The sequence below is a fragment of the Miniopterus schreibersii genome (genome assembly GCF_964146895.1).
Source record: "Miniopterus schreibersii genome assembly, chromosome: 10".
Taxonomy (NCBI): Eukaryota; Metazoa; Chordata; class Mammalia; order Chiroptera; family Miniopteridae; genus Miniopterus; species Miniopterus schreibersii.
In genome coordinates, this window is record NC_138110.1 from 48,840,514 (window position 1) to 48,856,874 (window position 16,361).

Consider the following 16,361-nt stretch of genomic DNA (forward strand, 5'->3'; position numbering starts at 1 on the left):
ATTTATATATATAAAATATTTTAAAGAGTATTTTCACCTTATTTACAAGTAGGAGCTACAATGACAGCAAATTTGAGCTTTAGTCTTAGCCTTTTATTTCGTGGCCATTTACCCACCTTTCCCAGAAAGCAGCAAACATCCAGGCAACCAACCCAGTGACTCTCCACCCAAGGCGTACCTCAGTGACCAGCCTCAGAAGCCGGTCGCTTCCTGAGTCTTACTAACAAACCCAAAGACTTGTGAAGACAGACCTGGAGGACATAGACAGGCAAACCAATGGCGAACAGGGGGTGGGAGGCGGAAGGCTGTGGGCTGAGCACCAATGGCAAGACTCCTTCACCTGAGGGGCCGTCCTGGGGAGGCAACAGCACACGTTTTATTAACCCGACGACAGCATTCCTTACCTCAGCCTAAGGAGGTCTGTCAGTGTGATACGACACGCAGTAGAACTGGTCCCAACCACTGTATTCCAGGCAGGGCACCACCTGGACTGCAGTAAGTGGCTTCAGGGGCTGGGAGCTGCTTGCACCTCCTTCTGGTCCTCATTCTCTCACCCTGATCCCAGCCTGAGGCCCAGTGGGCTAAGCTGGGCCTGAAACACCTGCAGTCTGGCTGCTCCTCCCTCCCAAGCCCTTCTTCTGGAACTTTCCTGTATTCTCCCACACTCAAATACCTCCCCCCAGTCCAAGTGCCAATTTCTCTCGTGTGGGTTGTTCCTAAACTCTGACGGAGACTCCGGTATCCCTCCCTGAGAGTCCTCACTGCTCTCCAGCAGCCTTCTCAGACCACACAGGCAGGCTCATCCCTGCCCTGAACCCAGCCTTCAGTCAAGATGGGACTAGAGAGATGAAAGGTCTTTCCAAGAGGGGGCTACCAGGCCCTTAATCATCCAATTCAGAAAAGGGACACTGTTTAACATTTCACCTTTCATCTGCATGTCCAGCCCATGGCCACCCACAACCCCCACCACTCAAATCCTGGTGCCACTGCCACCATCAGCAACTCATTCCTTCCACAGCCTCAAGAACCTTACATGTCAAGCACTGAGCACTATCATTCCCATTTTATATGTGATTAAAACGGAGGCCCGGAGTGCTTAAGTAACTTGCCCAAGACTACACTGACTGGTATGGGAACAGTAAGAGATTAAAATCAGGTTTCTCTACCTCAGGGTAGACATGTTTAATTGGGTGTTCCTTAGAAAAATAGCTGCTGCTGCTTTTCCAACTAGCTCCTGTTCTGCCAGTGGTACCGGCTTCCCTGCAGTCTCCACTTCAGAACCTTGGGTCCTGCCTTCTTCACTTTTGACCTGCTGGCTTTGATCATGTTCAGAAGGCTTGGGCCAGTCCCCCACCACAACCTCCACTACCTCTATCTTGGGAAAATCTTTCATTTCTCTGCAGGCAAGTCCCACCCCCACAAAATCCTCACATCAGCTTCTGGTTTGCTACAACAGCATGGCCATCCACCGGGCCCATCTTCCAGGTGCTCCCTGGGCTCTGCCCAGGCCATTTCTGCATCTCTCTCACCTATCTAAACCCTACAGACTCTCCACAGCCAACGTGGTTCTATCTCCTTCATGAGCCTCTCCCAGGACTACAGACCCCACGACAGGACCACCCTCCTCCCTCTTCCAGATCAGCGCAGGACTCGGATGTTCTATGGTATCTCTAATGGTGCCTCCCCAGCCACATGGTGCTCTTTGGCCCTAGAGTACCCAGGACACAGAACACTGCTCAGTGAAGAGGAAGCATGTGATCCGGTTGGGTCAGAGGAGTATATTCTCAGCTTTTAAATCTCTTCTATCCTAAAACCCAAATTACCTTACTTCTCTATTCTGGCGGCTCAAAAGTGAGACTGGAAATAAAGGTATACACAGAGGTGTAGAGGTGAATGTGTTTAGTGAGCGTTCGTGGAATGGCTGCCGGCTGCAGAGTCTGCTGGGCCCTGGGCACAGTCTAATAGGCAGCTGGCCCTGCCCTTGAGGGGCTCAGTTTGATAAAGAAAACAGGAAAAGAAAAAAAATAAAAAGCTATCACCTTTAATAAATAAAGGCTACATCTTCTGGTGTGCTACTAGCAGTCCCCAGAGATGGGGGTGACCAATGCTGCCTGAGTAAGTAAGCCCCTTCATCCCAGCCCTGAAAAGAGAAGTAGGGTCTGGGGAGGGACAGGCAGTGTGAGGAGCCAGGAGCCACAAAACATCCACAGGGTTGTAGTGCTGCCTGTCTGTGGCCAGCCTCAGGCAGCCCAAACAGCTGCAAGATAGCTACAGAGAACCTTGGAATGGAGCAAAGGACTCCCAGTGAGGTACAGCAGACAGACTAAATGGTGGGGGGGGGGGGGGCAGCCACACAAAGAGAATTTGGACACTGATGTGTCAATCCTAATGAAGATAAAGGATTGAACAAATGTAGCTTGATGGATGGAACAAAGGGAAAAGCTAGGGTCATGGAGAGATCATTTAAGATATAAAACAGGACTTGGAACGGTGGTGGAAGGGCCGTTCACTGAGAGGAAGGAGCACTCAGAGACATAAGGACTCTCACCCAGACACTTCTGTGGCCTGTCTCCTCCCAGCTCCATGGCTCTTACCTGCAGTAACTGGACCTGAACACACTGCACCCCAGCTGCTGGAGCTGGTCCTGGCAGACCTCCGCCGGGCACCACAAGGTTCCCACACAACCAACCGCTCTGGCTTGCATACAAGTGAGTAGGACTGACTTTGCCACCTTTCATTTTTCTCTGAGAAGACCCTGAGGCTCCTAAAATGAAACAAACCAACAATGCACTGTACATTGTGCTGTTCAGGCCCCTGCCTCCACAGAGGCCACACTCTGGGGGAGACAGCTTATTACCTGTCACTGCACAGCCCTACAGAATTAAAATTACTGAACAGGGACTGTCACGAGGTAAGAGGTGAAGAAAACAGGAGAAAGATTAACAAACTTATCATATATGTCTCTTGGACAGACAACAATCAGACCCCAGTTGCCCACTTCTTAAAGGCGGCGACTCTTCCTCACCCTCCAACTCCAATAGCTCCAGGTATGCAGGGTATCTCTAGGACTACTGAGCAAAACCAACCACTTGGAGCAGCAGAATCACGGAAAAGGAAGAGGAAAGAAAACAGGTCATCGAACCCACCCTTGGGCACCTTCAGCACATGCTAAATGGCTGCCATATCCTTCAGGCCATTTTGGTCCAGTTTCCTTTACAAAAATCATCACTTCATTGGTTTCATAAATATAGGCTTTTTAAAAAATTAAGTATAAAGAAAGAAAAATCCTGACATTCAGAAAGGTTTTTCTAACACACAGTCTGTGAGCAGCAGGAAATCCCAGAGGCAGAAACCAATGTCCTAGATTCAAAGCCTGGCTCCACAATTGAGTCTGCTACCTGACCTTGAACAAGTAACCTAAGCTCTAGCCTCAGTGTTCTCTATCTGTAAAATGGGACCAATAGTCCCTGCCTTAAAGTTTTAGAAGGACTAAACAAGTAAATATGTGATAAACCCCATGACTCCCTATACAATATCTCTCCATTCAGAATATCTCAACATCCACCATTTAAAAAAAAAAATCTCTGCATGAAAAGGGCAAGCTGGCAACAGTGCCTCGTATTAATCTACACAAGATGGATGATTCCCTAAAACCAGCCTTCTGAAGTGTCCTGGGTTCGGTGCTCTGGAAAATTATTGGTTGGTGGTTGTTTTTTATGTTTATTTTTTATTTTAGAAAGAGAGGAAGAGACAAGAAGAGAGAAACATCAATGAGAGAAACATCGATGGGCTGCCTCCTGCATGCCCCCCACTGGGGATCAAGCCCGAAACCCAGGCATTTGCCCCAATGGGGAATTGAACCGTGATCTCCAGGTTCGTGGGTTGACTATCAACCACTGAGCCACACCAACAAGGCTACAGTTAATTAGTATTTGACAAAGGAGGGAAAAACATACAATGGGCTGAAGATAGTCTATTCGATAAATGATGTTGGGAATATTGGACAGATACATGCAAAAAACAATGAACCTCGACCACCTTCTTACACCATACATTAAGAATAAACTCAAAATAGATTAAAGATTTAAATGTTAGACTTGAAACCATAAAAATCCTAGAAAACACAGGCAGTAAAATCTCAGACATTTCTCATAGCACTATTTTTTCTGATATTTCTCCTTGAGCAAGGGAAATAAAAGAAAAAATAAACAAATGGGAATACATCAAACTAAAAAGTTTTTGCTCAGCAAAGGAAACCATCAACAAAATGAAAATACAATACAATGAATGGGAGAACATATTTGCCGATACATCTGATAAGGCCATAATATCCAAGGTTTATAAAGTACTTATAAAACAACACCCGAAACAAAATCCAATTAAAAACGGGAAAAGGTCCGGCCAGGCGTGGCTCAGCGGTTGGGCGCCAACCTATGAGCCAGGAGATCACGGTTTGATTCCCAGTCAGGGCACATGCCCGGGTTGTAGGCTAGATCCCCAGTGGGGGGCTTGCACGAGACAGCTGATCAATGACTCTCTCATCATTGATGTTTCTCTCTCTCTCTCTCCCCCCCTCTCCCTTGTTCTCACTGAAATCAATAAAGATAGATTTTTTAAAAAAAGGGGGCAAAGGACCTGAGTAGCACTTCTCCTAAGAGGACATACAGATGGCCAATAAACATATGAAAAGACGCTCAACATCACTTATCATCAGAGAAATGTAAGTTAAAACCATAATGAAATATCACCTCACACCTGTTAGGTTGGCTATTATCAATAAATCCACAAACAAAAAAATACTGGCAAGGATGTGGAGAAAAGGGAACCCTCGTGCACTGTTGGTGGGAATGCAGACTGGAGCAGCCACTATGAAAAACAGGATGGAGTTTCCTCAAAAAATTAAAAATGGAAATGCCTCATGACCCAGCAATTCCACTGCTGAGAATATCTGAAAAACCAGAAACACTAATTCGAAAGGATATATGCACCCCTATGTTCACTGCAGCACTATTTACAAAAGCCAAGATCTGGAAGCAGTCCAAGTCTCTGTCAGTAGATGAGTGGATAAAACGGCTGTGGCACATTTACACAATGGAATACTACTCGGCCATAAAAAGAAGGAAATTTTACCCTTTGTGATGGCATGGATGGACATGGAGAGCATTATGCTAAGTGAAATAAGCCAGCCAGCCAAAGATAAATATCATATGATTTCACTCATGTGGAATCTAATGAACAAAATGAAGCAAAACAGAGACTCAGAGAGCAGGCTGACAGCTGTCGGGGGTGGGGTGCTGGGTGAGGGGAAGGTGAAGGGATTGAGCAAGAAAAAAAGAGCTCATGAACATGTACAACAGTGTGATGATTGCGGGCAAGGGGTGGAGAGAGTTGGGGGTGGAAGGAGGTGGAGGAGGGTATAGGAGGGATTAATGGTGATGAACAGAAACTTGACTTGTGGTGAACACATAATACAGTGTACAGATGATGTGTTGTAGAATTGTGCACCAGAAACCTGTATCATTTTGTTAACCAGTGTCACCCCAATAAATTTAATAAAAGGGGAGGGAGATCTACTATAAAAAAGTTACAATAAAAAATTTTCATATTAATAGTAAAAAGCAGATAAAAACATGCACATGACATTTCTTCAAAATTAATAGATGTGTTTATACATATAGGAAAATGTTTAACATCAAAACACTGAAAGTGATTTTCTCTGGGTGGTGGAGCTACAGGAAAAAGGGCACAAAAAGTGCACCTTTATTTTTTCCAATGAGCAAACCATGTTATCAGAACCATTTACCGAACACTAGTCTTTTGCTTAATGACTTGCATGCCACGCTCCAGCTGTCCCCATTTGTCTTGCTGAGCAGCTCCCCTCCAGGGCACCAGCCAGGCTTTCATGACCAACATTCCTCAACTGTGCCTAGATCACAACACAGTGCTCTCCCCACCTCACTGTTTCTCTTTTTCAAAGCCTGCATGGAGATTCTCACTAAATTATTCTTCCAGATGAACTTAAAACTGACAAGGCTGTTTTTTTCAAGTTTCTTCGGGATTTTAAAGGAACTGAACAAAGATGTAAATGAGTAAGAACTTAGTGTTTCTATCCAAAGTACACGGTAGGCCTTAAGCAGGACTTCATCCAGGCCCAGTATATATTTGTCACTGGTGATCCCAAGATGCTTTATTACTTTTATTGCCATTATGAGATCTTTTTCATTATTATTTTCTGATTAATAGGAAAGTTACTAATGTGACATACGCAAATATTCATTATACCATTAGCTACCTATTTATCCTTACTTCTACTTATTTGATTCAATCATTGTCACTGATAATCACTTCTTCCTTTCTATTTATTCCGTTTTTCTCTAAATTATCTATAAAAGTGTCCAATATTATTGCACTGTTGGTTTGATTGCCTCTTCTCCAGACTGTAATATGAACACATATCCCCAATGATAGTCAGTCTGACTTGCTCTCCATTATTAGGGAAATGTTTTTGGTTCCTAGTTGATTAAGGTTTGTGATTTTTAAAAATCAGCAGAGATGAGATTTATCGGCTGCTTTTCTTTGGCACTGGGGAAGGGAATATGGTTCTCCTCTGGTTTTCTGACAGCTGTCTAACCCCACCCACCCAGAACCCTGGACAAGCCCTTAACACCCGAAGTCCAAGTGCTTGTATTTACTTGGAAGTTCCACGTCCACTTCACCTGAAGATGACAGTTCCTTGTGCGCTGTGTAGCTGACAGGCTCAGTGAAGACTCTGAGCCAATCTGCCTCCTGGTCCAGTTAGCCACTAGTTAAATCTCTCTGTGCCTCAGGTTCCTCATCCAGATAATGGGATACTAGTACCTACATGTCATTGCTCTAAGGACTACAAGTGCTAACAGATGGAAGGAATTCATAACAAGGCTGGGTACAACGAGCTTTAATTAGCAGTCATAACTGTCAGGTTTAGCACTGGAGTGTGCTAACTGAATGGTTTTTATATGAATGTGTCCAGTTACCAACAATCTGTTCACATTTTTGCCATAAATACTAACTGAATGTTCACTACACTGGATATTGTGCTAATGACATGTCTTACCCTAGAGCTTCTGATGGCTGGTGTGTTCTAAGTACAGACATGTATGTTTTTCAGGGACATAGAGACAATGAAAATACAATGATGAAGGAATACAGGGTACCCTGGGAACCCTAAGGGGGTTACTACCAAGAGATCTGAGCAACGTTTGGGGATACTATAGTGCCGTAACGCAGTCACTGCCCTTGATAAACTGCTTTTAGTTGGGGGACCTATTAGGGTCCCATCAGAACCCCAGAGACACTCTATAAATTATTGCACCCAGAAAGACTTCATGCACACAATGGGATACACCAGTGATAGTGCTCTAAGGAGCAAATAGCAAGGTGGGCACAGCAGGAAGGTGCCACCACACCAGAGTCCAGAAAGAGGGACAATGCACAGGAGCCAGAACTACGTCAGGGGCCACCCAGCAAGAACTGGGTCCACAGGAGACATGGCCATTATTGTAAAACTCCTACCAAAGCAGAGCACAAAAGAGGGCCTGGTTCTTCCTCCTCCCTCTGCCTAGTCTCCTGCCAATGCTCCCACTGGCCAACCCTGGCTGAGAGCCTGGGAAGGAAATTTCAAGAACAGGAGAGTCAAACGGCACAGCTGGGAAGGGCAAATCTAACAATTCACATAGAAAAGCTAAACAAGAACTCCCAGAGTGACAGAAAAACCGGGGCAGGCTGCAGGACACAGTACGTGTTTGGGCACCATCAGAAGCTTAAGACCACCAGAGTACACGATGGCAGAGGATGGTGGTACAGGCTCCAGGGAGTAGCGAGGGCACACCTACATGGAATGAGGGTTCTGCCCAAGGGCACGGTAATAATTCTGTCAGCTGAATTCCCAAGATTGGGGACCTGAAAGCACATACACACAAAGCCCTGACAATGTCTTCCTTGTTTTGCTGCAACGAAAACGTTAAATGAAGGTACAGGAGATGTGATAAGCAAAACATACATTTAATTAAACCTACCACTGGACTGTTTCGGAAGAATCCTTGCATGTGACTGTCACAACCACCTAGAAGGGCAGCTCCTATACCGTCCCTCTTTCAGAAAATGCTGCTGCAGCCAGAGGCTGGACACCTGCCCAAGGCCACTGCAACCAGAGGAGCAGATCTCAGCCCCTTTCCTGACTCTAGGATTGGTGTCCTGAATCCTCAGACACTGCCAATTGGTGCTGTCATCATGAGTCACATCATCAGACGTGCAGGGACAGCACAGCTCTTGTATGTGCGGCAAAGCCAATCACACTTTTGGTTAAACAGAGCTTCCTCCTTACATGAGTTAGAGAACTGCTGAAGAGGGCTTTCAACTGGGCTGCCAGGTTCAAACTTCCATGCTCAGTCACTTGACAGCACAGTGGGAGGACCAGAGGGAACATGGGTATCTATAGAGAGCCAGGATGTGCATTCAGGCAGGAGACAGCACAAGAAACTGTCACAAGGCAGGCATACAGTTAACAGAAATGAAAGTTAAATGACAACTCAGTCAGCAAAGAACAGACCTGTTTAACCAGGACTAAGAGAATCCTTGTCATCCGCTCATGGTGCAGGTACAGGACACCTCAACTCACAGCCCATTCATGGGCAAGAGTCAAAATTCTTCACCACAACAGGACGGTCACTGCCACCAAACCCTTCTACCTTTCCCTTGGGAGATCTCCGGCTAGGCCAGCCTTCAAAACCACAGCTCAAGTCCAGGGACAGAAACAAACCTTGGGCCCAAGGGAGCGATGACCAGAGAGGAATGCTGTCTTGCCCAAGAGTGTACTGTAAGAGGCTCACTCTCTGGGTAGCTTTCCAAGGCAGGCACTGTGCTTATCCTAACCTGAAGTGCTCTCCCCCGGGGCAAGTGAAGGTCAACACAGGGAACTACCATGGACATGTGGAGCAAGCTCATACCTCATCTGAAGCAAAGACCAGGTCCCCCACCCAATAACAACCCAATGGGAAGGGTCTTAGATTTCAGACCCTCTATCTTATTTTTCAGAACATTTCAGATTGCACATTTTCTAAGAATCAGCACATGCGCTTTAGACTTTAGTAGACTGACAAATGAAGTCCAGATTGTGTTTAAATTACTTAATTCCACTAACAGTCCTGCAACTTCACTGTTCTTGGACTTATTATACCACAATCCCTTAACCACAATCCCAAAACCTACATTTTGCCCCCAATTTTGGTGCCAAAAATAATTTAGCAGTAACACCTGGCCTGAACTCTTGTGAAGCTATTTATAGTCTTAGCGGATCCCACTTAAGTGAATATATTTCACTGAAAAGTGCCAATGTGGTAACGAGGCACGTTACCAAATACAGAACATATGTACCATACTTCCATTCTAAAAATGTGAAATATTCTGTATTCAAATCTCAGCTACTGTAGGTTAACATATTCTACTGATATATAATACTATAAAACATAAATACACTCCCTAGCATTGTCTGCCAAGAGAGCCTAGACACAATGATACCCTGGAAGCAAGGATCAACAAGCACACCTAGAGCCCACACCTGTTTCTGTTATCACTTTCCCATAAAAAGAACAAGGTTCCTTGGAGAAGTGGCAGACTCCAGGAGTGAGCTGGGATAATACAAGATGAATCTGGCGATGCCAAAAGTAAGGAAGTGTGCCCTCAAAACACCAGGATGGAGACATGTCGAAAGGGGACAACAATCAAACTCCCAATGGCCAAAGCTGGAAAAATTTGAGCAGCAAAATAAATATTGATAATATTAATTATAATACAATATTGATTAAAATAACCTAAAGGATAAAATAAATACTTTTGCATCCATACTGATATAAATAAATAAATAAATAAATAAATAAATAAATAGGAGAGAAGGGACAGTTCTTCCTTACAGAAGAATTCTAATTAATAAATGCATAAGAAATGAAGGAAACAAAATCACCTTAAGAACACCATAGTAATAATGCCACAGGCAAATCCACCCTTGAGTGTTGAATTAGTGAGAGGCTGAAAGAGAAAAAAGGTATCTGCACAGTATGTGGGAATGGATTAACCTTGCCCAAGGTGAGGTACGGTCTTTACTCCAGGCTCAAGGTCCTTAGAATGTCTTGCCTGGTAGGTATGTTTGTTTACCTGGGGGTCCTGGGCCACTCCACATAGCCTAACAATGTGACTTATAGCAGAGACCTTGGGGCCCTGATGAATGGCTGGAAAGTAAGACTCAGGTGAACTGCCCCAGTTGGCAAAACACTGTGTGTTGTCACACAGTGGTAGAAGCAGCAATGTCCACAACTCTAGGGAAAGGCCAACTGGAAGCTTCACTCTAGGAACACTCCTGCACCCTGCCCTATCTATGCCCCTGACTTTATTCTATATCCTTTCAGGGCAATAAACCATAACTGTGAGTTCTGAGTTCTTCTAGAAAATTATTGGAGACCATCAAACTTGCAGTTGGGTGTCAGAAGTGAGGGTGATCTTACAGACCCTTGAGATTTGCATACCATCTCAAAGTATCTACCTCAAAATAAATAGTTATTAATTACAAAAAGAAAATAGTAATTTCACAATGGGGAAACCTGGCAGACAAGACAATACCTTAATCCAGTGATCAAGGTTATCATAACCTGTAATAATATGTTGATTACATGTACCTTGATGCAGTGCAACAAGAAGGGTACCTAACTTTGGCTGCAAAGGTTCCATAATCTCATCAAATCAAGAGAAAGCATCAGACAGACCCAATGGTGGGACGTTTCAGACTAAGGGACCAGCACTCTTCACAGGCATCACGAAAGTCAAGGAAGGGTTGAGGAACTGACACAGACAGGAGGAGGCTAAGGAATAGTGATAACCAAATGCAACATGGGATCCCGAATGGGATCCTGGAACAGAAAAGACACTTGTGGGAAACTGGTGTAATCCAAATAAAGCCTGCTGTCCATGATCACGAGTTAGGGAAATGCGCCATCACTGTGGGAGGGGCTAACATGGGGGAGGCTGGGTGAAGATACCACAAATGGAGGACACAAATAGGTGACAATATGTACAGAATATTGCCAATGAGGGAAGCATTTGTCTGCAAAATCTAATAAAATTCTAGAAAAATAAAATGTCAGAAGGGATAAACACACAGTTAGCCCCAAGGGTTTTGGAAAAGGGACTGTGGGCCTATATTTATATTTCTCTATCTATCAGCTGTTTACATTACTTCAAAAGGGCTTTTCAAGGATGGTATGTGGGTGGCAAAATGTGAGCCTTTGCACTTACAGAAAATTCTTCTACTGCATTCATATATGAAGGCTGAATACTTGGCAGGTTCCAGATTTCTCCCATAAAAGTCTATAAAATGTTTAAATCAACACATGTATAAAAATACTTTGACCACTATTGTAAGATGCTTAAGAAACCAGCTCATTATTTTGAAAACTGATAAAAGAGAAAGATTCAGAAATTTATCCTGACTTTCCTGTATGAAGTGTATTAGGGTAAAAAAAACTTATGAGAAGTTGCTCTTTTCAGGAGTATCCTAGCTAGTAATGAGAAAGGAATGACAGAATATCATCTTTCTGAACCCCTAATAGATACAGTCACTGGTCATCACCGGCTGCTAACAACACAGGACAGACCACCAAACATCAAGACCCACTGGAAGAGCCCCTCCCACCACCTGCAAAGGAGTTTTGCTACCCTCGCCCCAAGAATCAAATTTCAATCAGCTCAAACCTATAGATGTAATTACTAATTTTTGTTTGTTTTAATCTTGAGGATATTTTTTCCATTGCTTTTCAGAGAAAGTGGAAGGGGGAGAGAAAGAGAGATCATCGATTGGTTGTCTCCCACAGGCACCCCAACCCGGGCCAGGATCAAGTCTGCAACCGAGGTACATGCCCTTGGCCGGAATCAAACCTGGGACCCTTCAGTCCACAGGCCAACACTCTAACCGTGGAGCCAAACTGGCTAGGGCAATGTAATTACTAATTTATAGGAAACACAGAAGACAGGAACCTGTTAAACTACACTATATCGATACAATCAGCAAACTCCACACTGGCCAGATTCTTCAACAAATACACAGGAGAGATAAAAGGAGAAACCTATAGATGTAAAAAAAAACTTAAGAAACATGCCAATCCATAGTAACATGTGAGCCTTATTTGGATTCTGATTCAAACAGTTATAAAAAACATTTATGGGATTTGAGACAATTAGAAGTTGAACACTTGCTAAATATTGAGATAGTGTTAATTTTTAATGAAGTGATGATAGCATGATTAACAGATAGCTGTGTTTTTTAGTGACCCTGAAAAGATATTAAAGATAATGCTGAAATAATTTTAAAAACAATAATAAAAATATAAAACCACATCTATAAGTGATATACCAAAACAATTCAATGGATATAACATGTATTATACCTGAATGTTCATAGAATTTTTTTTTCTTCAAGCTGAGATTACCTATCAGGTTAAATAAATCATCATTTGGTTTCTTTCATCAACTGTGCCTAATATGTGCTGAATTCCTTCATTCTATAAATCACCACCACACTTTCTTTTATTATTATCTCTAAAAGTTCTTTTTGGGCACTATGTGAACTGTGGAGGTAACCCTTCCTCAGTCACAATAAACACTGACATGTACGACATTTCTTATAGAACAATATTTTTTAAGAGAACTGACCAACAGAAAATAGGGAGTTGTTATTAAAGAAAAAGCCCTATATTATTAAATACAGAAAGATATAAAATTATGTTGCTAAGCCTACATGCCCCTTTGACATTCTATAAATACATTTTAGATAAATAGAAAAGACAAATGAAATATATAAAATATTAAAAAGAATTCACTGTTACCTTTACAAAAGAATTTACCATAGTTTCCTTTAAGCACTACATCCCACTATTCCACTTTCAGGATGGACGGACAAATTGGAACATGAGGCCACAAACTAGCAGGTCTTGTTGGGTCCACTTAAAGTGTTTTTTTAAAAATTCAAAAAAGTACTGACATTTTAAAATCAGAAGATTTTGACATAACTCTGAACTAGATACCCATAATGCCTCATGCCATCCAGGGGCTGGGGCTGGGGCCAGCAGCAGCCCTTCCCCAGGGTCTTCTCAATGCCAAGGTCAAGGGCCAGCAGCCATTTGGCATGAGATTTCTACCTCTATTTTCTGACACCTGGTCTGCTTTGCTCTTTACTTTGCAGCCTACCGGGTAATAGACACTGAAGTTTACAACCACTAGCTTTCACTGGTTTTTTTGGGTAAATAAAACATGTCCACACTGATGCTGGGAATTTTGCTGGTAACTTTTTTCCTTAAATTCACATAAAACTAAGGAGTTGATGAAAGGGCACTTTGTTTGAACATAAAAGTAATACAAAGAACATAAAAACACCTATTCTATGTGTTTCTTTTGTCCCTAATTAAGCCCCAAGGTAACTCTCAGAACCCTTACTCCCCCAGCACTGCAGCACACACAGCCTCACCTGCATTGCTCCCAGTTCCTCTCTGCTTTTTTTTCTTGGCTAGTTGAATGGCTCGGAAATCAGTTCTTGCTGAGCCCCCACTTTCCTGAGATCAAAGAAATGTGTGTCAGTCACTTGACCCAAACAGCAAAGCGAGGGTAGCAAAAGAACTACTGAGATGTATTAAGTCTGCTTCCTGAACAGAGTGGAGTCCAATACTCCTTGAGAATCTCCAGCAAGGCTCACCGAGAATCAAATGCTACATCCAATTACAGTGATAGCTACACAAAATCAGAGTTGGAACAATATACATAATTTTATTATCCAGAGAAGCAAAATTTATTCCTCCAAAGTCTAAAACACTGAAATATTTTATACAGAAACTGTTAAAAAATGAATTACATACTTCTCTGCTGTCTGAAGCAAATAACCAACCTTCCCCCAGTGATTCAGGATTAATTTACTGCAGCATTAATTCACTCCAACATTTTTCAAGCACGCCGCACAGTACTTATATGGCAGACCTGGGGAGGTCCTATTTCATATACCCACTGCAGAGGCCACTCTGGCAGCAGGTGCTCAACTCAGTATCTTACAGACCAAAACAATAATTGGTTACTGAATTCAGGAAGGTTACTGAGAGAGCCAAACAGTACTTAAATAAGACTTCAACTGTTGTAAATTTGTGAAATTTGTGAACTGTTGTGAATGTTTTATAAGAAAAAGTTTCTTATCCCTACAAAAAGAAAAAGAACCACCCTAAACAGCTCATGGCATACCTGTAACCCATTCACCACACACCATCTGTGCTCAGAGAATCGAGGCAGCCCAACGTCACACAGCTAGCGAGAAAATGAACAAGGGGTCAGGAACAAGGTTTGGTGGCTCCTCCTATCTCCACCCACAGTTAGGCCTCTGATGATGCAGTGGCACCAGAGAATGACTGCTTCCCAAGGCACCAAGACCCTGCACTCAGGCACTGACTTGCCACAAATCTCTGAGCCTCGGCCATCTCCCTTCCTGGCCCAGGGACCTGCACACCTGGCAACTGCTGCAGCCGCCAAAGCAGAGGTTAGCACATGTGGCTATGCCCCCACAACAAACGAGACACCAAATGAGGCTGGAGAGAGACAGCGCTTCTCTCAGACTCAAAGACATCAAAGCTGGCTCTATGGTATATGAGTTAATCACATCCCTCAAATTTGATCCTAATTCAAAGGATTAAACTTCTTTAAAAAATTGTGGTAAAATTAAGAGTTAACATTTAGAACAAAATCACCATCAAATTTAACGTGTGCCACAAAGAAAAAATCTATTTGATTATTCTCATCTGAGCCTGAGGAAAAAGTCAGACTCCCCTAAGAATCTTTAAATTATTTTTAAGTTAAATTATATTAAATGTGTAACTGACAAATATAATTAAAGTATATTAACTGTCGAGCCTCAAAACTTGAATACTCATAACCCTCCAGAAACAAAGGTTCACAAACCGTTCCCTTTTCCCCCCTTAATTCTAGTTTTTTTTTTTAATGTTTTGAATGATTTTAAAGCTTCCATTAAAATTTTAAAGACAGTTGATGTCACGATTCCTCTTCCTCTAGTTATTAGTAAGTCTAAGCACTTGTTATTACGTGAAAAGCACTAAGACAGAATATTTCGACATTATGAAATACTCCCAATTTTTTTCAGAAAAAGAAACACATTATCACGCAATCACAGAACTCAAAAAGACCTCAGAAATCATCTAGCCAATCCCCCTCATTTTAGAAATGAGAACTTAAGGCTCAGATAGGTCAAGTGATTTGCTCAAGGTCGTAAAAACTAGTCAGTTCAGACTCAGGATCAGAATTCAGATTTCCAAACTTGTAATCCAGGGCTCCATCCTTTGGCAGAGTTAAGAAATGTCTGCACATAAATGATTCATCCAGAACATCCTCAAAATTGAGTGTAAGAGAAGCAAGCTATATGGTAGTGACTGAATATAGCTCTTCATACCAAATAGAAGTTGCCAGTCCCTGCACTGAGGCCTGTGTCTTTCTGAGGACTGTGCTTTTCTGGAAGGCTGGAAAACACAGGCCGGGGCACCTCTCTGTTTCGTTCTTGCTGCCGGACAGCATCGGGGCCAGGAGGCGAGTCTGGTTCCACTTTGATTGAAGCCAGCAGTTCTGGGGCACTGGTGTTTCCCGGTGGGGTGCTTGAAGAGGTCAGTGTGGTGGTGTCTGCTGGTAAACTGCTGCTGGAGGTCAAAGCCTGTGGGTCCTGACTCAAGTTCTTCACAGGCAGAGCTACCAGACAGCCTAATGCTCCTGTACTCACAGTCTGCACATCATCCATACTGAAGTTGCTTTGCTGAAGAACTGTGCCTGCTGTCCCGAGAACAAGAGGGCTGTCCAAGCTTGGAGGAATGTCACTGTGGGCCACCAAAACCAGCGGGTCCATCGGCCCTAAGGAACTACTATTAGGAAGGTTCCCTCTGAGAGAGGAGTTCACAGAAGTCACGTCAATAGTCAGGATTCCAGAGGTCAGCGCCTCGTCCGAGGCCCCTGCTGCACCACTACCATCAGCAGGTGCATCAGAGAAGAGCGCCGCCAGGTCTATGTTGTTGAGCTCGCTTTGGCCTGGGCTGCTGAGTTCACCTCTGAGTGGGAGAGAACTCGGAGCTCCTAGCTGAGGGAAGAGATCTGAAAAAGGAATAAACGCACTAGTTATTGTATGCCCTTAGAGGACTAAGAAGTTTTACTTGTACTCAAGATGAGGCTACCCATTAAAGGCAACATCTACTGCCTTCCTCCTCCCGTGGCACACTGAAAGTGGCCACATACTGAACAAAGGCAGT

The 16,361-nt window shown here is 43.4% G+C and overlaps 1 protein-coding gene across 6 annotated transcripts in view; it reads right to left on the reverse strand.

Annotated features, from left to right (window-relative positions):
* The window catches only part of ZXDC (ZXD family zinc finger C), a 31,839-nt gene that overhangs the window by 2,506 nt on the left and 12,972 nt on the right, over window positions 1-16,361 (reverse strand). Inside the window, exons 6-10 of one of the 6 annotated variants that reach the window (XM_081149934.1) lie at window positions 15,521-16,206; window positions 14,305-14,367; window positions 13,547-13,631; window positions 2,595-2,764; window positions 252-353 (exon numbers count right to left, since the gene is read on the reverse strand). In XM_081149934.1, the coding sequence (XP_081006060.1) occupies window positions 252-353; window positions 2,595-2,764; window positions 13,547-13,631; window positions 14,305-14,367; window positions 15,521-16,206 (1,106 nt within the window). Of the gene's footprint in view, window positions 1-251; window positions 354-2,594; window positions 2,765-13,546; window positions 13,632-14,304; window positions 14,368-15,520; window positions 16,207-16,361 lie in introns of those variants that run through there. The other 5 variants (XM_081149935.1, XM_081149936.1, XM_081149938.1 and 2 more) reach the window with 5 other exon arrangements.